At 40.6% G+C, this 26,542-nt stretch overlaps 1 protein-coding gene across 11 annotated transcripts in view; it reads left to right on the top strand.

Annotated features, from left to right (window-relative positions):
• pins (G-protein-signaling modulator pins) overlaps window positions 1-26,542 on the top strand; it is a 281,528-nt gene that overhangs the window by 226,403 nt on the left and 28,583 nt on the right. For all 11 annotated transcript variants that reach the window (XM_071672594.1, XM_071672591.1, XM_071672595.1 and 8 more), the window contains 4 exons: window positions 5,364-5,506; window positions 19,044-19,167; window positions 19,502-19,617; window positions 25,567-25,831. In XM_071672594.1, the coding sequence (XP_071528695.1) occupies window positions 5,364-5,506; window positions 19,044-19,167; window positions 19,502-19,617; window positions 25,567-25,831 (648 nt within the window). The remainder of the gene's footprint in view (window positions 1-5,363; window positions 5,507-19,043; window positions 19,168-19,501; window positions 19,618-25,566; window positions 25,832-26,542) is intronic.

The following is a 26,542-nucleotide window of genomic DNA, read 5'->3' on the forward strand; positions in this document are numbered from 1 at the left end:
CTTCAGGTGATATTACTGAAATGTATAATGTAACTTTTTCATATTTATTTATTTATTTATTTGCTTTGTCACTGTCTCCCGCATTAGCGAGGTAGCGCAAGAAACAGACGAAAGAATGGCCCAACCCACCCACATACACATGTATATACATACTCGTCCACACACACAAATATACATACCTATACATCTCAATGCACATGTATATATACACACACAGACATATATACACATGTACATAATTCATACTGTCTGCCTTTATTTATATCCATCGCCACCTTGCCACACATGGAATAACAGCCTCCTCCCCCCCGAATGTGTGCGAGGTAGCGCTAGGAAAAGACAACAAAGGCCCCATTCGTTCACAGGCTCTAGCTGTCCTTTTTCATATACTGTACAATATTTGAGTTCAAGTTCATCTTGTGATCAAATGGAGGAAAAGGGAGAGAGAGACTTATGGCATGTAAATAGACAAGGAGAATTAGGGAGGGAGAAAGGGAAAGAGTGAAATAGAAGAGGAGGAAAAATAGAAAGAGGACAGTGAAATAGAAGGGAAAAAAGAGATCATTAAATACAATAAGGGAAAGGATAAAGGACAGAATGAGAAAGGGACGAGGTGAGTAGCAGTGAGTAAGTGGAGAGAGAGAAACTATATGTGGAATGGAAGAAAGAGAGAAAGATAAGGACAGGAAATATAGAATGAAAGGGGAAGGAGTGATGGGAAGAGTGATTATCTACAAGAATTATGCTTGCAATCTGACTAGGTAAGACCCTAGGAGTCTCTTCTGTTTCTTGCTGGTCTCTCAGATAGTTTTGTTTGCCACCTTGTGATATATTCAGAGGAAGGTTTGCAGATTTGCCTACTCTATTCTTCCCACTTAGTGAAGTTTTTGAATGTAGGGTGTTTTCATTGATTTCTCCTATATTTTGCCGTGCATGAACATGTAGCAGTGTGAAAAGGAAGCATATTGTACGTACTAATGTGCAAAAAGTTCAGATTCTACAGAAGTTAGGTAAGGGTTAGAGGGAGTGTTAGATGCATTGGTAAAGCAACCATACAAGATCTCGAGAAGTCCCATACTGAGAGCGCTTCAAATAAGAGCATTGCTAAGCGCAGAACAGTACACAGAGCTAGAATGACTGACCTCAATAAGCTTTTGTACAAGTGATTAAAGCAACATTCAGAATGAGGTACATCTATTTCTGGGCTCCTTTTGTGTGAGAAGGCCAAATAATATGATGTAGTTCAAAATTCATGAGCCCTTTGTGCTTACGAATGGATGTTTGCAGAAACTTAGATTGTTCCCTGGCATGTGTCACCTGAAGGCAAGTGTTAAGAAAATGTCTTGAAGTAAAAGAATGATGAATGTGCAAAGTATCCAAAAGGTACAAAAGTGGTGGGTGTGCAGAGTATTTGAGACACCTGCCTAGAAGAAACCAAACTTCTTGAAGCAAGTGACACCTCTAGAAATGTTTAAAGAATGCTTAAAATCTTTATACTTATTCAGGAACTGCAACTGTATTCATTTTATCAAGCTCATTACCTGTAATTGGATGGACTCTCATGCACATGAAAACCAGCTCCTACAATGGATGAAGTAAAAGACCTACCTTCTGCTCCTTCTGTTGCCTTATCTTCCACCATGCCTGAAGCAACCCCAAGCTCTTTTGAGACAAAGAAGTGTTTTGCTTTTGGTTTAACACAGTGAATAGATTTTTAAATGCTTCATATAATGTATGTTTACTTAGATTACATACAGATAACATGGAAAAACTACATTGGGTGTATAGAAACTGGTGAAATTTACAAAATGGTCAAACCTCAGTCTTGGCTCACTTGAAAGTGTTCTATAGTCCAAAAGAATGTGTAAAGCAAGCACTGCTAAGGAATTTAGAGTGGAACTATGAAGTTCTTGCAGTTTTCTTTTTATTGTATCTCTTACTTATTTTATTCTTACATCTTTGTAGATTATCCTATAATTAATGACATGCAAAGTATTTTTTTTTTTTATTCTTTCCTATGAAGACATTGCTTTTTTACCAGTGTCTTGATACTTTGTTAGTCAAGGTGGCTTCTACTTTTCATTTTGTCTTATTTGTTTTTGGATGTTTTCTCCCATCTCTTAAAATTCATTTGTAAATATCAGCTGTAGTATATATTTTCATCTCTGTCCATATTTAGGTCTGTAATGCAATTTACATTTCATTGCTAAGATACTTGTGAGTACCTTGTGAAATCTTCAGGAGTCTTCACCCCATAGCCTAGGCTTAGTCAACCAAGCTTTTGGAAGCTGCAGCCCTCAGACCTTCATAACTCTACAACCTGGCTGGTCTGGTACACTTTTTAGGTAGTTGTCCAGTGCTTCTTGGGCTTCTCTTCCTTGCATCCCAAGCTTTTTCTGATGATAGATGGCATGTTGTTGAAGTCTTGGGCCCCAAATGTTTGAGGTGTTCTCTCTTTTTGTGCATATTGCACCGAAGATTTTGGAGATAGTATTTTACAAAGTCTTTCATGCATGTCAAGCTCAGCAACCAATTTCTTGTAACATCACAAGACCCCTCCCATTGAAATACTTGGGTAGAAATTAAAAGCTTACCCTAGCCACTCACTTTAAGCAGTCTGTCCTCACACATCCCCGTCCCCAATGAACATAACATTGACAAAACATATTCATACCCCAGCCTCTCACTTTAAGCAGCCTGTACTCACAGATCCTCATTCATTTATAAACATAACTTTTGCAATGTACTTAATAACCTTGCTCTTATTCACATTTACTCTCAGCTTATTTCTTTTTTAAACTACCAGACTCAGTCACCATCTTCTGCAGTTTCTCACCTGAATCAGGCACCAGCACTGTATCATCAGCGAACAACAACAGACTCATTTCCCAATCCTTCTCATCCACAACAGACTGCATACTTGCCCCTCTCTCCAAAACTCTTGCATTCACCTCCCTAACCACCCCATCCATTAAACAACCATGGAGACATCATGCACCCCTGCCACAAACCAACATTCACTGGGAACCAATCACTTTCCTCTTGATCTATTTGTACACATGCGCTACATCTTTGGTAAAAACTTTTCACTGCTTCTAGCAACTTACACACCTACCCTTAATACCTTCCACAAAGCATCTCTATCAACCCTATCATATTCCTTCTCCAGATCCATAGATACTACATACAAATCCATCTATTTTTCTAAGTATTTCTCACACACATTCTTCAAAGCAAACACCTGATCCACAAATCCTCTACCACTTCTGAAATGACACTGCTCTTCCCCAATCTGATGCTCTGTACATGCCTTTACCCTCTCAATCAATACCCTCCCAATCAATACCCTCCTTTATAATTTCCCAGGAATACTCGACAGACTTATACTTCTGTAATTTGAACACTCACCTTTATCCCCTTTGCCTTTGTACAATGGCACTATGCATGCATTCTGCCAATTCTATAGGCACTTCACTCTGAACCATACATACGTTGAATATGCTTACCAACCTATCAACAACACAGTCACCCCCTTTTTTAATAAATTCCACTGCAATACCTCCAAACCCAACTGCCTTGCCAGTTTTCATCTTCTGCAAAGCTTTTACTACCTCTTCTCTGTTTACCAAACCTTTCTCCCTGACCCTCTCCCTTCGCACACCACCTTGACCAAAACACCCTATATCTGCCACTCTATCATCAAACACATTCAACAAACCTTCAAAATACTCACTCCTTCTCACTTCACCACTACTTGTTATTACCTCCCCATTATCCCCCTTCACCAATGTACCCTTTTGTTCTCTTGTCTTACACACTTTATTTACCTCCTTCCAAAACACCTTTTTCTTCTCTCTAAAATTTAATGAGCCTCTCTCACCCCAACTCTCATTTGCCCTCTTTTTCACCTCTTGCACCTTTCTCTTGACCTCCTACCACTATCTTTTATACATCTCCCAATCATTTGCAGTACTACCCTGCAAAAATTGTCCAAATGCCTCCCTCTTCTCTTTCACTAACAATTTTACTTCTTCATCCCACCATCCCTCTAATCTGCCCACCTTTCTCATGCCATAAGCATCTTTTGTGCAAGCCATCACTGCTTCCCTAAATACATCCCATTCCTCCCCCACTCCCCTTCAGTCATTTGCTCTCACCTTTTGCCATTCCGCACTCAATCTCTCTTGGTACTTCCTCACGCCTGCACTCTAATCTCTCCTGGTACTTCCTCACACAAGTCTCCTTTCCAAGCTCACTTACTCTCACCACTCTTTTCACCCCAACACACACCATAGGATTTCTGTATTTGCCAGATTTTTTTTTATATGTATTTCTTTTTGTGTGTGTGTGTTTATCCATGTCTCTGTTATTTTAGTTTTTCCAGGATAGCTGTATTCGCATATACAAGTAACTCATTGCTCTTCAAAAATAGGGAGACAAACCCTAAACTGTAGAATCGGACAGCCATGGGTGAAGGGGAGAGAGATTGAGATATTTTCTCATGTGTTTTTATATTTATGTGGATGTTGAAGTTTAACCCTTGAAAGACCAAGATTTATAACTTTGAGGGGGGCTACCAGGATCAGGATTTTGTTAAAGAATTAAAAGAAATAATTTAGGCTTATTTTCCAATAAGAAATATCAAAGAAAGTTAAAAAGGATGAGGAAAAAATCTGGTAAATCATCCATTTGTGGCTGAACAGACATGTAGATTTGGCTTGGCTTATCACTTGTTTCTTAACTTTTCCTGACTCATACGTCTTTATCTTTTCTCTGCCACCAATGGATTACTGATACTCAATGAACTTTTCCTAGGGCTACTGGTTCAATATTAACCAGATCATTATCATCATAATTAGTGCCCCAAAGACTATCACTAATTAGGCACTAATTGGTGCAGCTCATGTGCCAGGGTCACACCTCCCCCATCTTGATATATAGGTGATTGAAGTGGTTGAATTCTTTCTCAGTGCAGTTGCTTGTGACACAAGGCATCTGTGCATACCAGTAAAGTTCAACTCTCACTTTAGAATGACAGATAGTAAAGGTGACCCATACGAGCATGGCTAAGGTCCTCACAGATTAAGACATTGTGTTGTATGGGTAACTATCACCACAGGATGTTTTCCATGTGCTAATTCTAGATGCTTGTAACATAAGGGACCTCTACATAAACCCTTGAATTTAATGAGTGTGGGAAGGGGACACCCATACAAGTGTAGCAAGGGTCCCTTTACAAGTATAACTGGGATCCTTTAGGGGTTAAACATTAAGCATATTTTTTTGTGCGCTTGTTTTTATTGGATTACATAATTGTGTTTCATTATTATGATACTTTATTCCAGTCTTTTTCTTTTCATAAGGTTGGTGAAGGTCGAGCTCTCTACAACCTTGGTAATGTATACCATGCTCAAGGTAAACACCTAGGACGTATAGGGCCTCAGGAGCCTGGTGGTTTTAGTGATGAGGTGAAACATTGTCTTCAGAAGGCCGTTGAGTACTATGCGTGAGTACTGTTATGTCTTGAAGTATATCATGAGTTGTTGATTGAGCCACAGAATTAATCATCCATGGGTATTCATTGAGTTTGATTTTATTTGTCACCAATATTAATTGGGGTATTTTACAAAGACTCTGTGTCTGTTGTATTTGTCTAGGGGACGACACCAGTTGTGGGGACGACACCAGTTGTGCCCAGATTCTTTGTTAAAGAACACATCATGTTGGTTTAACTTTCAAAATGCTGTTTACATTTATTCTCACTCATGGAAAGAGTCCTCTCAGCATCTGAGGTGGCACTTGTTCAGCAGGTAATTAAAACATAGTTTTACTCCAAAACTAAGGTGTATCCATGAGGATTCACTTCCCTTGGAGCATCATTAAACGTGTTATGCCAGAATATGTTGACATAATGACCATACAGTAATGTATATGTTTATACTCTTCATCTTTTTCCTGGCGCTACCTTGCTGACGTGGGAAACAGCAGTTAAGTATAATAATAATGGAAGCAGAAGTAAATCATAGGGTGGGGGAGGGGGCAAAAATCCTGGGAGCCTTGAAGAATGTGTGGAAGTCAAGAGCATTATCTCTGAAAGCAGAAATGGCTATGTTTGAACGAATAGTGGTTCCAACAATGTTGTATGGTTGCGAGGCGTGGGCTGTGGATAGAGTAGTGCGCAGGAGGGTGGATGTGCTGGAAATGAGATGTTTGAGGACAGTATGTGGTGTGAGGTGGTTTGATCGAGTAAGTAATGTAAGGGTAAGAGAGATGTGTGGAAATAAAAAGAGCGTTGTTGAGGGAGCAGAAGAGGGTGTTTTGAAATGGTTTGGGCACATGGAGAGAATGAGTGAGGAAACATTGACCAAGAGGATATATGTGTCGGAGGTGGAGGGAACGAGGAGAAGTGGGAGACCAAATTGGAGGTGGAAAGATGGAGTGAAAAAGATTTTGAGTGATCGGGGCCTGAACATGCAGGAGGGTGAAAGGCAGGCAAGGAATAGAGTGAATTGGATCGATGTGGTATACCGGGGTCGACATGCTGTTAATGGATTGAATCAGGGCATGTGAAGCGTCTGGGGTAAACCATGGAAAGTTGTGTGGGTCCTGGATGTGGAAAGGGAGCTGTGGTTTCGGGCATTATTGCATGACAGCTAGAGACTGAGTGTGAACGAATGAGGCCTTTGTTGTCTTTTCCTAGCGCTACCTCTCACACATGAGGGGGGAGGGGGATGGTATTCCATGTGTGGCGAGGTGGCGATGGGAACGAATAAAGGCAGACAGTGTGAATTGTGTGCATGGGTATATATGTATGTGTCTGTGTGTGTATAAATATATGTACATTGAGATGTATAGGTATGTATATTTGCGTGTGTGGACATGTGTGTATATACATGTGTATGGGGGTGGGTTGGGCCATTTCTTTCATCTGTTTCCTTGCGGTACCTCGCAAACGCGGGAGACAGTGACAAAGCAAAATAGATAAATAAATTATATATATATTATATATATATATATTATATATATATATATAATATATATATATATATATTTATTTATATAATAATAATATATATAAATAAATATATATAATATATATATATATATATATATTTATACATATTTGCTGTTTCCCGCATTAGCGAGGTAGTGTTAAGAACAGAGGACTGAGCCTTAGAAGGAATATCCTCACTTGGTCCCCTTCTCTGTTCCTTCTTTTGGAAAACTGAAAATGGAATGGGAGGATTTCCAGCCCCCCGCTCCCTCCCCTTTTAGTCGCCTTTTACGACACGCAGGGAATACGTGGGAAGCATTCTTTCTCCCCCCATCCCCAGGGATAATATGTATATATGTATGTATATACATGTGTATGTGGGTGGGTTGGGCCATTTCTTTCGTCTGTTTCCTTGCGCTACCTCGCTAACGCGGGAGACAGCGACAAAGCAAAATAAATAAAATAGTATGTTTGAGGAAAGGAACCTGGATGTTTTGGCTCTGAGTGAAACGAAGCTCAAGGGTAAAGGGGGAGAGTGGTTTGGGAATGTCTGGGGAGTAAAGTCAGGGGTTAGTGAGAGGACAAGAGCAAGGGAAGGAGTAGCAATACTCCTGAAACAGGAGTTGTGGGAGTATGTGATAGAGTGTAAGAAAGTAAATTCTCGATTGATATGGGTAAAACTGAAAGTTGATGGAGAGAGGTGGGTGATTATTGGTGCTTATGCACCTGGGCATGAGAAGAAAGATCAAGAGAGGCAAGTGTTTTGGGAGCAGCTGAATGAGTGTGTTAGTGGTTTTGATGCACGAGACCGGGTTATAGCGATGGGTGATTTAAATGCAAAGGTGAGTAATGTGGCAGTTGAGGGAATAATTGGTATACATGGGGTGTTCAGTGTTGTAAATGGAAATGGTGAAGAGCTTGTAGATTTATGTGCTGAAAAAGGACTGATGATTGGGAATACCTGGTTTAAAAAGCGAGATATACATAAGTATACTTATGTAAGTAGGAGAGATGGCCAGAGAGCGTTATTGGATTACGTGTTAATTGACAGGCGTGCGAAAGAGAGACTTTTGGATGTTAATGTGCTGAGAGGTGCAACTGGAGGGATGTCTGATCATTATCTTGTGGAGGCTAAGGTGAAGATTTGTATGGGTTTTCAGAAAGGAAGAGTGAATGTTGGGGTGAAGAGGGTGGTGAGAGTGAGCTTGAGAAGGAGACCTGTGTGAGGAAGTACCAGGAGAGACTGAGTACAGAATGGAAAAAGGTGAGAACAATGGAAGTAAGGGGAGTGGGGGAGGAATGGGATGTATTTAGGGAATCAGTGATGGATTGCGCAAAAGATGCTTGTGGCATGAGAAGAGTGGGAGGTGGGTTGATTAGAAAGGGTAGTGAGTGGTGGGATGAAGAAGTAAGAGTATTAGTGAAAGAGAAGAGAGAGGCATTTGGACGATTTTTGCAGGGAAAAAATGCAATTGAGTGGGAGATGTATAAAAGAAAGAGACAGGAGGTCAAGAGAAAGGTGCAAGAGGTGAAAAAAAGGGCAAATGAGAGTTGGGGTGAGAGAGTATCATTAAATTTTAGGGAGAATAAAAAGATGTTCTGGAAGGAGGTAAATAAAGTGCGTAAGACAAGGGAGCAAATGGGAACTTCAGTGAAGGGCGCAAATGGGGAGGTGATAACAAGTAGTGGTGATGTGAGAAGGAGATGGAGTGAGTATTTCGAAGGTTTGTTGAATGTGTTTGATGATAGAGTGGCAGATATAGGGTGTTTTGGTCGAGGTGGTGTGCAAAGTGAGAGGGTTAGGGAAAATGATTTGGTAAACAGAGAAGAGGTAGTGAAAGCTTTGCGGAAGATGAAAGCCGCAAGGCAGCAGGTTTGGATGGTATTGCAGTGGAATTTATTAAAAAAGGGGGTGACTGTATTGTTGACTGGTTGGTAAGGTTATTTAATGTATGTATGACTCATGGTGAGGTGCCTGAGGATTGGCGGAATGCGTGCATAGTGCCATTGTACAAAGGCAAAGGGGATAAGAGTGAGTGCTCAAATTACAGAGGTATAAGTTTGTTGAGTATTCCTGGTAAATTATATGGGAGGGTATTGATTGAGAGGGTGAAGGCATGTACAGAGCATCAGATTGGGGAAGAGCAGTGTGGTTTCAGAAGTGGTAGAGGATGTGTGGATCAGGTGTTTGCTTTGAAGAATGTATGTGAGAAATACTTAGAAAAGCAAATGGATTTGTATGTAGCATTTATGGATCTGGAGAAGGCATATGATAGAGTTGATAGAGATGCTCTGTGGAAGGTATTAAGAATATATGGTGTGGGAGGAAAGTTGTTAGAAGCAGTGAAAAGTTTTTATCGAGGATGTAAGGCATGTGTACGTGTAGGAAGAGAGGAAAGTGATTGGTTCTCAGTGAATGTAGGTTTGCGGCAGGGGTGTGTGATGTCTCCATGGTTGTTTAATTTGTTTATGGATGGGGTTGTTAGGGAGGTAAATGCAAGAGTTTTGGAAAGAGGGGCATGTATGAAGTCTGTTGGGGATGAGAGACTCATGGGAAGTGAGTCAGTTGTTGTTCCTGATGACACAGCGCTGGTGGCTGATTCATGTGTGAAACTGCAGAAGCTGGTGACTGAGTTTGGTAAAGTGTGTGAAAGAAGAAAGTTAAGAGTAATGTGAATAAGAGCAAGGTTATTAGGTACAGTAGGGTTGAGGGTCAAGTCAATTGGGAGGTGAGTTTGAATGGAGAAAAACTGGAGGAAGTGAAGTGTTTTAGATATCTGGGAGTGGATCTGGCAGGGATGGAACCATGGAAGCGGAAGTGGATCATAGGGTGGGGGAGGGGGCGAAAATTCTGGGGCCTTGAAGAATGTGTGGAAGTCGAGAACATTATCTCGGAAAGCAAAAATGGGTATGTTTAAAGGAATAGTGGTTCCAACAATGTTGTATGGTTGCGAGGCGTGGGCTATGGATAGAGTTGTGCGCAGGAGGATGGATGTGCTGGAAATGAGATGTTTGAGGACAATGTGTGGTGTGAGGTTGGTTTGATCGAGTGAGTAACGTAAGGGTAAGAGAGATGTGTGGAAATAAAAAGAGCGTGGTTGAGAGAGCAGAAGAGGGTGTTTTGAAGTGGTTTGGGCACATGGAGAGGATGAGTGAGGAAAGATTGACCAAGAGGATATATGTGTCGGAGGTGGAGGGAACAAGGAGAAGAGGGAGACCAAATTGGAGGTGGAAAGATGGAGTGAAAAAGATTTTGTGTGATCGGGGCCTGAACATGCAGGAGGGTGAAAGGAGGGCAAGGAATAGAGTGAATTGGAGCGATGTGGTATACCGGGGCTGACGTGCTGTCAGTGGATTGAATCAGGGCATGTGAAGCGTCTGGGGTAAACCATGGAAAGCTGTGTAGGTATGTATATTTGCGTGTGTGGACGTTAGTATGTACATGTGTATGGGGGGGGTTGGGCCATTTCTTTCGTCTGTTTCCTTGCGCTACCTTGCAAACGCGGGAGACAGCGACAAAATAAAAAAAAATAAAAAATATAAATATATATATATATATATATATATATATTTTTTTTTTTTTTTTTTTTTGCCGCTGTCTCCCGCGTTTGCGAGGTAGCGCAAGGAAACAGACGAAAGAAATGGCCCAACCCACCCCCATACACATGCCTTGATTCAATCCACTGACAGCACGTCAACCCCGGTATACCACATCGCTCCAATTCACTCTATTCTTTGCCCTCCTTTCACCCTCCTGCATGTTCAGGCCCCGATCACACAAAATCTTTTTCACTCCATCTTTCCACCTCCAATTTGGTCTCCCTCTTCTCCTCGTTCCCTCCACCTCCGACACATATATCCTCTTGGTCAATCTTTCCTCACTCATTCTCTCCATGTGACCAAACCATTTCAAAACACCCTCTTCTGCTCTCTCAACCACGCTCTTTTTATTTCCACACATCTCTCTTACCCTTACGTTACTTACTCGATCAAACCACCTCACACCACACATTGTCCTCAAACATCTCATTTCCAGCACATCCATCCTCCTGCGCACAACTCTATCCATAGTCCATGCCTCACAACCATACAACATTGTTGGAACCACTATTCCTTCAAACATAGCCATTTTTGCTTTCCGAGATAATGTTCTCAACTTCCACAAATTCTTCAAGGCTCCCAGAATTTTCGCCCCCTCCCCCACCCTATGATCCACTTCCGCTTCCATGGTTCCATCCGCTGCCAGATCCACTCCCAGATATCTAAAACACTTCACTTCCTCCAGTTTTTCTCCATTCAAACTCACCTCCCAATTGAATTGACCCTCAACCCTACTGTACCTAATAACCTTGCTCTTATTCACATTTACTCTTAACTTTCTTCTTTCACACACTTTACCAAAGTCAGTCACCAGCTTCTGCAGTTTCTCACATGAATCAGCCACCAGCGCTGTATCATCAGCGAACAACAACTGACTCACTTCCCAAGCTCTCTCATCCCCAACAGACTTCATACTTGCCCCTCTTTCCAAAACTCTTGCATTCACCTCCCTAACAACCCCATCCATAAACAAATTAAACAACCATGGAGACATCACACACCCTGCCGCAAACCTACATTCACTGAGAACCAATCACTTTCCTCTCTTCCTACACGTACACATGCCTTACATCCTCGATAAAAACTTTTCACTGCTTCTAACAACTTTCCTCCCACACCATATATTCTTAATACCTTCCACAGAGCATCTCTATCAACTCTATCATATGCCTTCTCCAGATCCATAAATGCTACATACAAATCCATTTGCTTTTCTAAGTATTTCTCACATACATTCTTCAAAGCAAACACCTGATCCACGCATCCTCTACCACTTCTGAAACCACACTGCTCTTCCCCAAATGGGAGCAAATGGGAACTTCAGTGAAGGGCACAAATGGGGAGGTGATAACAAGTAGTGGTGATGTGAGAAGGAGATGGAGTGAGTATTTTGAAGGTTTGTTGAATGTGTTTGATGATAGAGTGGCAGATATAGGGTGTTTTGGTCGAGGTGGTGTGCAAAGTGCGAGGGTTAGGGAAAATGAGTTGGTAAACAGAGAAGAGGTAGTAAAAGCTTTGCGGAAGATGAAAGCCGGCAAGGCAGCAGGTTTGGATGGTATTGCAGTGGAATTTATTAAAAAAGGGGGTGACTGTATTGTTGACTGGTTGGTAAGGTTATTTAATGTATGTATGACTCATGGTGAGGTGCCTGAGGATTGGCAGAATGCGTGCATAGTGCCATTGTACAAAGGCACAGGGGATAAGAGTGAGTGCTCAATTTACAGAGGTATAAGTTTGTTGAGTATTCCTGGCAAATTATATGGGAGGGTATTGATTGAGAGTGTGAAGGCATGTATATATATATATATTTTCTTTTTTCTTTCAAACTATTCGCCATTTCCCGCATTAGCGAGGTAGCGTTAAGAACAGAGGACTGGGCCTTGAGGGAATACCCTCACCTGGCCCAATTCTCTGTTCCCTCTTTTGGAAAATTAAAAAAAAAACGAGAGGGGAGGATTTCCAGCCCCCCGCTCCCTCCCCTTTTAGTCGCCTTCTACGACACGCAGGGAATACGTGGGAAGTATTCTTTCTCCCCTATCCCCTATCTCCCCTATATATATATATATATATATATATATATATATATATATATATATATATATATATGCTCAGAGGACTCTGTCCAATAGTGAGAATAAATGTAAACAGCATTTTGAAAGTTAAATCAACAATATATATATATGATACAGCACTGGTGGCTGATTCGGGTGGAAAACTGCAGAAGCTGGTGACTAAGTTTGGTAAAGTGTGTGAAAGAAGAAGGATGAGAGTAAATGTGAATAAAAGCAAAGTTATTAGGTACAGTAGGATTGAGGGACAAGTCAGTTGGGAGGTAAGTTTGAATGGAGAAAAACTGGAGGAAGTGAAGTGTTTTAGACATCTGAGAGTGGATTTGGCAGCGGATAGAACCATGGAAGCCGAAGTGAGTCACAGGGTGGGGGACGGAGTGAAAGTTCTGGGAGCGTTGAAAAATGTGTGGAAGGTGAGAACATTATCTCAGAGAGCAAAAATGGGTATGTTTGAAGGAATAGTAGTTCCAACATTGTTATATGGTTGCAAGACATGGGCTATAGATAGGGTTGTGCAGAGGATGCTGGATGTGTTGGAAATGAGATGTTTGAGGGCTATATGTGGTGTGAGGTGATTTGATCGAGTAAGTAGTGAAACTGTAAGAGAGGTTTGTGGTAATGAAAAGAGTGTGGCTGAAAGAGTTGAAGAGTGTGTATTGAAATGGTTTGGTCACATGGAAAGAACGAGTGAGGAAAGATTGACAAAGAGGATATATGTGTCAGAGGTGTAGGGAATGAGGAGAAGTGGGAGACCAAATTGGAGGTGAAAGGATGGAGTGAAAAAGATTATGAGTGATCGGAGCCTGAACATGCAGGAGGGTGAAAGGTGTGGAAGGAATGGAGGGAATTGGAACGATGTGGTATACCGGGGTTGATGTGCTGTCAGTGGATTGAACCAGGGCATGTGAAGCGTCTGGGTAAACCATGGAAAGTTTTGTGGGGCCTGGATGTGGAAAGGGAGGTGTGGTTTTGGTGCATTATACATGACAGCTAGACACTGAGTGCGAACGAATGGGGCCTTTGTTGTCTTTTCCTAGTGCTACCTCGCGCACGTGCAGTGGGGAGGGGGTTGTCATTTCATGTGTGGCGGGGTGGCGACAGGAATTAATAAAGGCAGCAAGTATGAATGATGCATATATGTATATGTATGTGTATGTATATATACACATTTGTTCACACTCAGTCTCTAGCTGTCATGCAATAATGCCCGAACCCACAGCTTCCTTTCCACATCCAGGCCCCACAGAACTTTCCATGGTTTACCCCAGACACTTCACATGCCCTCGTTCAGTCCATTGACAGCACATTGACCCTAGAATACCACATCGTTCCAATTCACTCTATTCCTTGCATGCCTCTCACCCTCCTGTATGTTCAGGCTTTGATTGCTCAAAATCTTCTTTTTTTTTTTTTTTTCCATCCTTCCACCTCCAGTTTGGTCCCTGCTTCTCCTTGTTCCCTCTACCTCTGACATATATAACACTGCTGACATATATAACCTCTGTCAATCTCTCATTCTCACTCATTCTCGACATATGTCCAAAGCATTTCAATACACCCTCTTCTGCTCTCTCAACCACACCTTTTCATTTCCACACATCTCTCTCACCCTTTCATCACTTACTCTATCAAACCACCTTCCCTTATAGATGCTTTCTACGACACTCAGGGAATACATGGGAAGTATTCTTTATCCCCTGTCCCCAACTGCTGGTGGGGGGATGCCATTTCATTTGTGGCAGTGTGGTGACGGGAATGGATGAAGGCAGCAAGTATATATGTATATATGTATATGTCTGTGTATGTATATGTTGAAATGTATATGTATGTATATATGCGTGTATGAATGTTTATGTATATGCATGTGTACATGGGTGGGTTGTGCCATTCCTCATTTGTTTCCTTGTGCTACCTCGCAGATGTGGGAGATGGCAATTAAGTATAATGATAAAAAAATGATATATTTATATGTGTATACAGGTACACTACCGATTTTCTGGCATTCTTGGTTCCAAAGCCTTGCTGGATTAACCATTTTGCCAGACCAGCCGTGGTCACGTAATAATATTTCATCAACACGCCTTTAACCCACTAATTATACATCTCCCATGTGTCTAAAGTATACCATGGACTACTAGAAACTTAAAACAAATATTAAATGTTTGAGCGCCCTAAGATGGTAAGTCTGTCCTTAGATTGTTTGAATCCTGTGGGGTCTTCTTCGTCTTTTCTTGTTAGTGTTTTCCTGGGTGTACATCACCAGAATAATGCAGTTTCGTCTGCATTATATACCTGCTCAGGACTGAGATGCTCATCAGCTATGACTTTCACAAATTCATCCACATTGGCACCTCCTTCATGGTTTGCAGACCGCTTTTCTTTGCACACTTTATTCATGGAAGTTCCATGACGCTTCTTGAATCTTTGAAGCCATCCTTTCACTATAGTCATGCTCAAGTTGTAATTTAAGTTGTTTATGGAACAACTTAGCCTGGTCCATTATCATGCTACCTGACAAGTCCATTCCATCACTCTGATGCTGTCGAAACCATTCCATCATCACTCAATCGTGCTCAGTACTCTTACCATCTTTCATAGGTTTTCTAATCATCATTTGCTTCTTGGAATTGCTGTTATATCATAAACAGTTGATGAACCAATACTGTAGATGTCACACAGCTTACGCACTGAAACACCATGGTCCATTTTTTTCAACAGTTCTACTTTGCCTTGGATCAATATGGACTGGTGTTTACATTTGACCCCAGGACTAACACTCTCATATGTCTTAGAAGCCATAGCTAGGGTTAAATTTAAGCAAAATAAGCTAAGAGTCTCACAGAATTGCAGTATCATCACCAACAAGTGCAGTGTAAAGAATGTAAATAAGTTTGCCCTGCACACAACACCATCTGTGGCCGCCCAGTAAGCTAGTCTGGTGGCCGCGGTAATTTCAAGTTCCCTCGTGTAATTTTGTCCAGACTAAAGGAGGTGCCAAACCATCAGTTCCCAGAAATTCGATGGTGTACCTGTATATATTTTTTTCATATGAATTCGCTGTTCCGCATTAGCGAGGTAGCGTCAAGAACAGAGGACTGAGCCTTAGAGGAAATATCCTCGCTTGGCCCCCTTCTCTGTTCCTTCTTTTGGAAAATGAAAAATGAGAGGGGAGGATTTCCAACCCCCAGCTCCTTCCCCAATCCGCAAGAATGGCACATATATATATTTTAGACTCAAGCTATAGAGGAGATGTTGTAAGACTGATAGGGATTGGATGTTGTTAGACTAAAAGGGAACTTTTTCCAGTCCGCACTTGCCTATAAGATTTCACTGATGGCATCCCCCCACACCCATTGCGAATTGTTTTGTACTATTTTACTCAGTTTTCTCCTACCAGCAGTTGAGTAGGAGGGAGAGGTGGATGGGGAGGTGTCTTCTGCTCTACTATCCTTTTTATACCATTGTTTTAGGACACCCCAAAACATCATTATGAGCCATCAGGTCTCCTGTTGTCTGCCTTTCCTTAGAAAAATGAAGGCTAAGAGTTGATCTAAAACACGTATTCAAAGTTCTCAAAGGATTTAATCATCTTAATCTATCAAGCTACCTAAACTTAACTTGTCTGATTATGGATACAAACTCATTATGGATCATTATGGATACAAACTCATGGGCAACAAGTTTTCCTCAAATGAGGCAAAATACTTTTTTCAACAGGATTCTTAACATATGGAATGATTTGCCAGTTTGAGTGGTTGAAAGCTTTACTATAGATACGTTTAAGAATTGACGATAAATATTTCACTTCAACTCCATGACTTACATTATTTGTGCCTCCTTAGTCACATTGACAATTTACATGTTATTCTTTGAATTATCTGTACACCTAACTTTTACCACACTAATCTTAAGTTTCTGATATTTTCCACTATCACAAACAGCCTCAAAAGGACCCAATGATTTGTTGCTGTATTCATTTGTTCTTCCATGTACTCAGGCTTATGACATCACAGATTTAAAGTTGGAAGGCAAAGATATCCACCCCCATTGTATTACCACTTCCTTGCTGGTGGACCTGTTGGACATTGGTTAATAGTATCATCACTATCATTTTTGGCCTTTATATTGAGGGCTAGTTGGGTATTTTTGTTTATAGTTTTTGCATTTTCCATAATGCAGATCATACACTATGTAGTTTTATTGCATGTTTAGAGCTAGTTTATATAGCTGAAGCAGGAGTGTCACCTTCTATGATCTGGTGATGATGGACTTTGTTGCTATGGTTAACCAAACCATTGGTGTCGCTGTGGCCTTCTTTTCCCCTATTTTTATGTGGAAATGTATCAAGAGAAGTGTTACTAGGGTCCTCCTACATAAGATTACACTACAAGTGAAAAGTCACCTTTAGCAAAGCCTGTACCATCAGGAGCACAATATCATCAAAGAACTTCTCTCTTCAGAGTAGGCTGTCATTTCCCTGCTACTGGAAATAGTGCAGCCTTGGAGCTGCAGGAGCTCATGGAAATGGGGTCTTAGATTAACATTGGGATCCTCTTGTGAATTGAGCTGTGAGGCAGTTAGAAATAGATTGATAAAAATCATGTTGTCACACCTGTGTCAAACTCACTGCATAGTCTAACCTAGTGCACACCTTTTTTTTCTTTATAGTTTATAATAACCAGCAAATTTGGGTCCTCATCTTCTAGTCCCTGCAGAGGGCATTGTTTGCTGATATAACCACTCACCCTTGCCATTTTTCTTCATATCTCCCACATTGCCCGCACAACTTTTCTGCTCAGCAATAACATATCCATGAAATCACTCCAGCATTTAGCAATATCTGTCCTGCCAAGGATATGTATTAATTATTGGCTGCTGTGATGTATGTATATCATCGTGTATCTGGCAACTTCCTAGGCGTGTCTCCAGGCTTTAGACAGACAAGTCTAGATATTCATGGTATAAATTAGAGTATATATTTTCTCCAAAATAGATCACCCTATCAGCCAGCCATTTCTGTCTTGCCAAGAAAATGAAGAATTACTGGTAAGTGTGTATGGGTTTGATTGCCATGTGTCTGGCAGTTTTCTTGGCATGTCTGTCGGAAGAAGACAGGACCACTTTTTGTTATACTGTATTGGTACTCTTCTGAAGACTTAATACCACAAGCTTTTGTTTCTTTGTCTTGCTTCCTGACCAACATGTCAATGTCTTTGCACTGTTTTTAGTTAACAAAGTGAACAGATGACATGTTTTTTCTGGTTGAGTCCAGTACCAATGAGAGGAGTCACTGAGAAAAATGGCAAAGGAACCTAACAATGAATAATGAAGACTATGGAATAAACAAAACTTACTATATAAACTTGAAGATCTGTTTAGGAGTGTAAACGTTGGATAATTAGATTTTTCATGGATGATTATTGTAATCAGATTTGGACAGATCATTATGGGTAGTTGGAATAATCAGCTACCTGGAAGCCATGTAATAAGACTGTTTCTGTCCTACCCAGGCAGTCTTGGGATAATGCTCTAAGAAAACTCACAAGAGAGAGTCAGATTCACAGAGAAAAAGACTCGGAATTGTAAGTGAAAACAAGGCTAAAATAGATGCCTCACTGAACATTTCAGTAGCTCAAGAATTTTTTTGATTTTGAAGGTATATGAATTTTGTGACTAAACGTGTTTTAGTAAGTTAAGAACCTCTAAGCATTGAGAAGACATCAAAGCACTTCATACATATAATTCTGAATGTTCAAGAGCCTCTTGATGATAGTTTACATTATCAAAGGTATAAGAGCTCATTTCCTTATATATTTTTAGGATTATATTTTCCTTTCTCAAAAGTATAAAAACTCATTTTCCTTTTAATGTTTTTAGGAGGTTTAGTAGCCTATGTTATTTAGTAATACCCCTATAGATTATTCCTCTCTGTGGTAGTGGGTGTAAATAAACATTGTTAAGTTTGTAGAACCTCCTTTTCAGTCAGGCACTCACCCATTGATATGCTGATTCATAAGAAAGTTAACTGATTAAACTTTAGTGTTTAATTTCTCTTAAACCTTTAAGTAACAGAATGCAGATCCCCAAAATAATAGAATTATTGAGATCTTCGGGACCACACACATAAATGTTGACAATTTACTGTTAGATCCAGAGGTTTGTGTTGTAAGTGCAGTTGATTATGATGTTCAGTTTCTTCTGTTATACTAGAAGTGTTCGTGTATGATATGATAAAGTTTGCACCATGGTTGAATATGTGTAGTGTTTATGTTGGTTTTATTGGTGGTTTGCACATGATTTAAGTACCATTCTATTACATGTTTATTGTCATCACAGTGATTTTCCATTTGAGTAATATTTTTTCAACTTTCAATTTACAGTGCTAACTTACGGCTGATGGAAGAATTAAATGACCGTTCTGCACAGGGTCGGGCATGTGGAAATCTTGGCAACACCCATTACCTTTTGGGGAACTTCACACAGGCTATTAGCTATCATAATGAGGTGAGAATACCTTTGCAGTGTAATCATATGGCTGAAATGTATATTTTCTGAAATTCACTTTAAACTTTAGAACAAGAACTGAATGAAATTAAGGGAACTCATATGAACAGGAAAACTCATGAAAGCAAACTTAAGGATCAACATTACTTTTTTAGTAGAAATTAATGCATACCAAGGAGCAGGGCTCTATTTTTTCACTCTTATTTAATATCTCCTCATTGTTTCTGCTTTAGTTGAGGTAGCATTAGGAACAGCCTCATAATCTTCAGTTTTCAATTTTCAGAGATGACAGTGTTTGTTTTGAGTACCTTGAATGATCTATGTCTTTTTGCAGAGATTAGCCATTGCAAAAGAGTTTGGTGACAAAGCAGCCGAAAGGAGAGCACACAGTAACTTGGGAAATGCTCACATATTTCTTGGAGAATTTGAAACAGCCGCTGAGCACTATAAGTGAGTAATTTAGTTGTGTATGTTATTTGATGCACCAAAGCTAGATAGCATATGGGAAATGTTCTTCTGATTCTAGGTGACTAATTGTTTACAATTGAAATGCTTAATGGCTTAACAGAAGTATTCAAATCAGTTAATGATGAATTTTGCATATTTACTTAGCCATTATCCTAAAAAGATATAGAAGTAACTATTTTCTTGCAAAGTGAAAATTTTTATAATTAATATTATTTTATTTATTTATTTATTATACTTTGGCGCTGTCTCCCGCATAAGCAAGGTAGCACAAGGAAACAGATGAAAGAATGGCCTAACCCACCCACATACACATGTATATACATAAACGCCCACACACCCATATATACATACCTATACATTTCAACGTATACATACATATACATACATATATACACATGTACATATTCATACTTTTTGCCTCCGCCCATTCCCTTCTCCAACCCGCCACACATGAAATGGCACCCCCCCTCCCCCAGCGCGCATGTGAGGTAGCACTAGGAAAAGACAACAATGGCTAAATGTTTACCAAATGGTGTCCTAGCTTCGTCTCTTCGATGTATATCAACTGACTGTTATATTTCTCTCTTGTGTCTCCCCTGATGATGTGATTATTACATGAAAGTGCATTTGGGAACTTTTTGTGTTTCATTTTCCCCGTGGACTCATAGGAATATATATATATATATTCCCATCCATAGTATATATTATATATATATATATATATATATATTATATATTATATATATATATATAATATATATTTATATTTTTTTTTTTTTTTTCATACTATTCGCCATTTCCCGCATTAGCGAGGTAGCTTTAGGAACAGAGGACTGAGCCTTTAAGGGAAATCCCCACTTGGCCCCCTTCTCTGTTCCTTCCTTTGGAAAATCAAAAAATGAGAGGGGAGGATTTCCAACCCCCCGCTCCCTTCCCTTTTATTATTTTGCTTTGTCGCTGTCTCCCGCGTTTGCGAGGCAGCACAAGGAAACAGACGAAAGAAATGGCCCAACCCACCCCCATACACAATGTATACACACACACACGTCCACACACGCAAATATACATACCTATACATCTCAATGTACACATATATATACATACACAGACACATACATATATACCCATGCACACAATTCACTCTGTCTGCCCCCATTCACTCCCATCGCCACCTCGCCACACATGGAATACCATCCCCCTCCCCCCTCATGTGTGCGAGGTATCACTAGGAAAAGACAACAAAGGCCCCATTCGTTCACACTCAGTCTCTAGCTGCCACGCAATTATGCCCGAAACCACAGCTCCCTTTCCACATCCAGGCCCCACGCAACTTTCCATGGTTTACCCCAGACGCTTCACATGCCCTGATTCAATCCACTGACAGCACGTCAACCCCGGTATACCACATCGATCCAATTCACTCTATTCCTTGCCCTCCTTTCACCCTCCTGCATGTTCAGGCCCCGATCACACAAAATCTTTTTCACTCCATCTTTCCACCTCCAATTTGGTCTCCCACTTCTCGTTCCCTCCACCTCCGACACATATATCCTCTTGGTCAATCTTTCCTCATTCATTCTCTCCATGTGCCCAAACCATTTCAAACACCCTCTTCTGCTCTCTCAACCACGCTCTTTTTATTTCCACACATCTCTCTTACCCTTACATTACTTACTTGATCAAACCACCTCACACCACACATTGTCCTCAAACATCTCATTTCCAGCACATCCACCCTCCTGCGCACAACTCTATCCATAGCCCATGCCTCGCAACCATACAACATTGTTGGAACCACTATTCCTTCAAACATACCCATTTTTGCTTTCCGAGATAATGTTCTCGACTTCCACACATTCTTCAAGGCTCCCAGGATTTTCGCCCCCTCCCCCACCCTATGATTCACTTCCGCTTCCATGGTTCCATCCGCTGCCAGATCCACTCCCAGATATCTAAAACACTTCACTTCCTCCAGTTTTTCTCCATTCAAACTTACCTCCCAATTGACTTGACCCTCAACCCTACTGTACCTAATAACCTTGCTCTTATTCACATTTACTCTTAAACTTTCTTCTTTCACACACTTTACCAAAGTCAGTCACCAGCTTCTGCAGTTTCTCACATGAATCAGCCACCAGTGCTGTATCATCAGCGAACAACAACTGACTCACTTCCCAAGCTCTCTCATCCCCAACAGACTTCATACTTGCCCCTCTTTCCAAAACTCTTGCATTCACCTCCCTAACAACCCCATCCATAAACAAATTAAACAACCGTGGAGACATCACACACCCCTGCCGCAAACCTACATTCACTGAGAACCAATCACTTTCCTCTCTTCCTACACGTACACATGCCTTGCATCCTCGATAAAAACTTTTCACTGCTTCAAACAACTTGCCTCCCACACCATATATTCTTAATACCTTCCACAGAGCATCTCTATCAGCTCTATCATATGCCTTCTCCAGATCCATAAATGCTACATACAAATCCATTTGCTTTTCTAAGTATTTCTCACATACATTCTTCAAAGCAAACACCTGATCCACACATCCTCTACCACTTCTGAAACCACACTGCTCTTCCCCAATCTGATGCTCTGTACATGCCTTCACCCTTTCAATCAATACCCTCCCATAGAATTTACCAGGAATACTCAACAAACTTATACCTCTGTAATTTGAGCACTCACTCTTATCCCCTTTGCCTTTGTACAATGGCACTACGCACACATTCCACCAGTCCTCAGGCACCTCACCATGAGTCATACATACATTAAAGGAGAAGGCATATGATAGAGTTGATAGAGATGCTCTGTGGAAGGTATTAAGAATATATGGTGTGGGAGGAAAGTTGTTAGAAGCAGTGAAAAGTTTTTATCGAGGATGTAAGGCATGTGTACGTGTAGGAAGAGAGGAAAGTGATTGGTTCCCAATGAATGTAGGTTTGCGGCAGGGGTGTGTGATGTCTCCATGGTTGTTTAATTTGTTTATGGATGGGGTTGTTAGGGAGGTAAATGCAAGAGTTTTGGAAAGAGGGGCAAGTATGAAGTCTGTTGGGGATGAGAGAGCTTGGGAAGTGAGTCAGTTGTTGTTCGCTGATGATACAGCGCTGGTGGCTGATTCATGTGAGAAACTGCAGAAGCTGGTGACTGACTTTGGTAAAGTGTGTGGTAGAAGAAAGTTAAGAGTAAATGTGAATAAGAGCAAGGTTATTAGGTACAGTAGGGTTGAGGGTCAAGTCAATTGGGAGGTGAGTTTGAATGGAGAAAAACTGGAGGAAGTGAAGTGTTTTAGATATCTGGGAGTGGATCTGGCAGCGGATGGAACCATGGAAGCGGAAGTGGATCATAGGGTGGGGGAGGGGGCAAAAATTCTGGGGGCCTTGAAGAATGTGTGGAAGTCGAGAACATTATCTCGGAAAGCAAAAATGGGTATGTTTGAAGGAATAGTGGCTCCAAAAATGTTGTATGGTTGCGAGGCGTGGGCTATGGATAGAGTTGTGCACAGGAGGATGGATGTGCTGGAAATGAGATGTTTGAGGACAATGTGTGGTGTGAGGTGGTTTGATCGAGTGAGTAACGTAAGGGTAAGAGAGATGTGTGGAAATAAAAAGAGCGTGGTTGAGAGTGCAGAAGAGGGTGTTTTGAAGTGGTTTGGGCACATGGAGAGAATGAGTGAGGAAAGATTGACCAAGAGGATATATGTGTCGGAGGTGGAGGGAACGAGGAGAAGAGGGAGACCAAATTGGAGGTGGAAAGATGGAGTGAAAAAGATTTTGTGTGATCGGGGCCTGAACATGCAGGAGGGTGAAAGGAGGGCAAGGAATAGAGTGAATTGGAGCGATGTGGTATACCGGGGTTGACGTGCTGTCAGTGGATTGAATCAAGGCATGTGAAGCGTCTGGGTAAACCATGGAAAGCTGTGTAGGTATGTATATTTGCCTGTGTGGACGTATGTATATCATGTGTATGGGGGGGGTTGGGCCATTTCTTTCGTCTGTTTCCTTGCGCTACCTCGCAAACGCAGGAGACAGCGACAAAGTATAATAAAAAAAAATAATATATATATATATTTTATTTATTATACTTATACTTTGTCGCTGTCTCCCGCATTTGCGAGGTAGCGCAAGGAAACAGACGAAAGAAATGGCCCAACCCCCCCATACACATGTATATACATACGTCCACACACGCAAATATACATACCTACACAGCTTTCCATGGTTTACCCCAGACGCTTCACATGCCTTGATTCAATCCACTGACAGCACGTCAACCCCGGTATACCACATCGCTCCAATTCACTCTATTCCTTGCCCTCCTTTCACCCTCCTGCATGTTCAGGCCCCGATCACACAAAATCTTTTTCATTTATTTTATTTTATTTATTTTGCTTTGTCGCTGTCTCCCGTGTTAGCGAGGTAGCGCAAGGAAACAGACGAAAGAATGGCCCAACCCACCCACATACACATGTATGTACATACACGTCCACACACGCAAATATACATACCTATACATCTCAATGTACACATATGTATACTCACACAGACATATACATATATACACATGTACATAATTCATACTGTCTGCCTTTATTTATTCCCATCGCCACCTCGCCACACATGGAATAACAACCCCCTCCTCCCTCATGTGTGTGAGGTAGCGCTAGGAAAAGACAACAGAGGCCACATTTGTTCACTCTCAGTCTCTAGCTGTCATGTGATAATGCACCAAAACCACATATTCTTACATATTCACCATTTCCCGTGATAGCAAGGTAGCGTTAAGAACAGAGGACTGAGCCTTAGAGGGAATATCCTCACTTGGCTCCCCCTCTGTTCCTTCTTTTGGAATCAGTCTAGATCGGATGCTCATGAAACATTGTAAATATTTTTCCCCAGAATTTGAAGAATTGAATGATGTAATACCCATAACTCTAGCATAGGTTTTGCTTGACTGTTTCTTTTATAAATAGGTTTATCCTTGAACCTAACCTGGCTCATGAATTAATGAAAATTCCACCCCTGGCAACTTAATACAGTTTCTTCGTGTTGATTACATAGCATGACATGTTCATAGGGATCTAGCTTTGCCTGTAGTCTTTGTTTTCTGTCTCTCTTTTGTCCTTGGTTGGGAGTTACACTTTAGCTTACAACATAACCTTGTTCATGACTGGAAAAGACTGAATAGTATATTCATGAAACTTGGTATGGTTGTTTTGCTGCATGTAAAGAATTGAGTGGTATGAAATCCATAACTTTTGGGTTTTGTGTGAGTTAGACTATACATTAAAAGTTCTAAACTAGAAGTTAACCTGTTTAATAATAACTGAAAAAATTGCACCTTTGGCCATGGAACGTAATATGTATGTTTGTGGCATTTTTCAAACAAATTTCCACCTGTTCCTATTTCACTTCCAGTTACTTTGCTGCAGTGCAGACAGCACCATATTTAAAGAATATGGTGACCTGAGATTGCTTGGCTTCTTTCCTTTTCACATCTTTATAAATCTTATGAGAAAGTATAGGCCATGATTACATTGTAACTTCACACATTAAAGACCATATGGCAACCAGAACCAATATGCTAAGCTTCTCATGATTTATTGCCATACCCATGAGTAGATATTTTTGTAATGTATCTTTGTTTCTTATTGTTTCCCATGATGTATTCATTAATGGTAGTAAATGCAGTATGCTATGAAGACCTGACCAGGATTTGCTGAAATGGTTCTGACATATGGAGAGACTGAACAAAGAACAGCTGACTAAGGGGGTATACCTATCAGAAGTGGAGGGAGAAAGAGAAGGTGGAGACCAAGAAGTAGATAAAATGATGGATTGAAAGAAGTTTTAGGTTATCACTTAATGTTTGATAACCTCCTCTATAAAAGTTTGTTTAGTGATACAGGAATTGTATCTTCTCAGAAAGACGTTACAATTGGCCCAGGAACTTGGTGATCGTGCAGTAGAGGCCCAGGCATGCTACTCTCTTGGTAACACATACACACTTCTTCGAGACTATCCAATGGCTATCCACTATCACCTACGACACTTAGCCATAGCAGAGGAATTGACAGATAAAGTTGGTGAAGGACGAGCATGTTGGAGTCTAGGGAATGCCTACTCCGCCACAAATAACAATGAAAAAGCCCTTCATTATGCTACAAGACATTTGGAAATTTCTAAAGAGGTAAGAGCATTAAGTTTACATTGCATATTTCTTTAGGTCAGATAAATGCATAGTTGGCAAAGTGTATGGCAGGATATTGATTGTACACATTAAAGTGAACTACAAGGTGGATTAGTAAGGAAAGAAAGAGTGTGGGCCAGATTTTTATGCTTAAAGGTAAAGAGAACGTACTCTAAATTGTGTATTTGGAAGGCATCTGTGAATGTTGTTCAGTGCTCTTATAAAGGAAATGTAAATGTTAGTATGAGTAATTGGTATGAAAGGAATGTGGGAGTATGTCATTATTGTGTGATGCCACCAAGGTTGTTTAATGTTTTTATAGTTTGGGCATTATTTGAAATGAAGGTGAGATGGGGGGATAGTTATGTACTGCAAAATCTCTACAAAGCATGATGGAAGTTACCATAGTTGTTTTACTTTGATAGCTAATTCAGAGGAGGAAATGGATAGACATGGTGGGTTGCTTTAATTATGTTATTAAGAGATGGAAGCTTTGGAATGAATTTGAATAGAAGTAAAACTTTAGATGTTATGCCATTTCATTTGATGATGGACTTGAAACTTTGAATGTGTTTAAATTGTAAAGAGTAAAGTTCAGCAAGGATTGTGATGGGAAAGCTGAAGTTGAGAAAAGCATCTTTGAAATTAGAAATATTGGAAGTGCACTTAAAAACTTTTGTAAATGGAAAATATTTTAGTCTTGCAAGAAGC

This window comes from Panulirus ornatus, chromosome 17 (assembly GCF_036320965.1).
Source record: "Panulirus ornatus isolate Po-2019 chromosome 17, ASM3632096v1, whole genome shotgun sequence".
Classification (NCBI taxonomy): domain Eukaryota; kingdom Metazoa; phylum Arthropoda; class Malacostraca; order Decapoda; family Palinuridae; genus Panulirus; species Panulirus ornatus.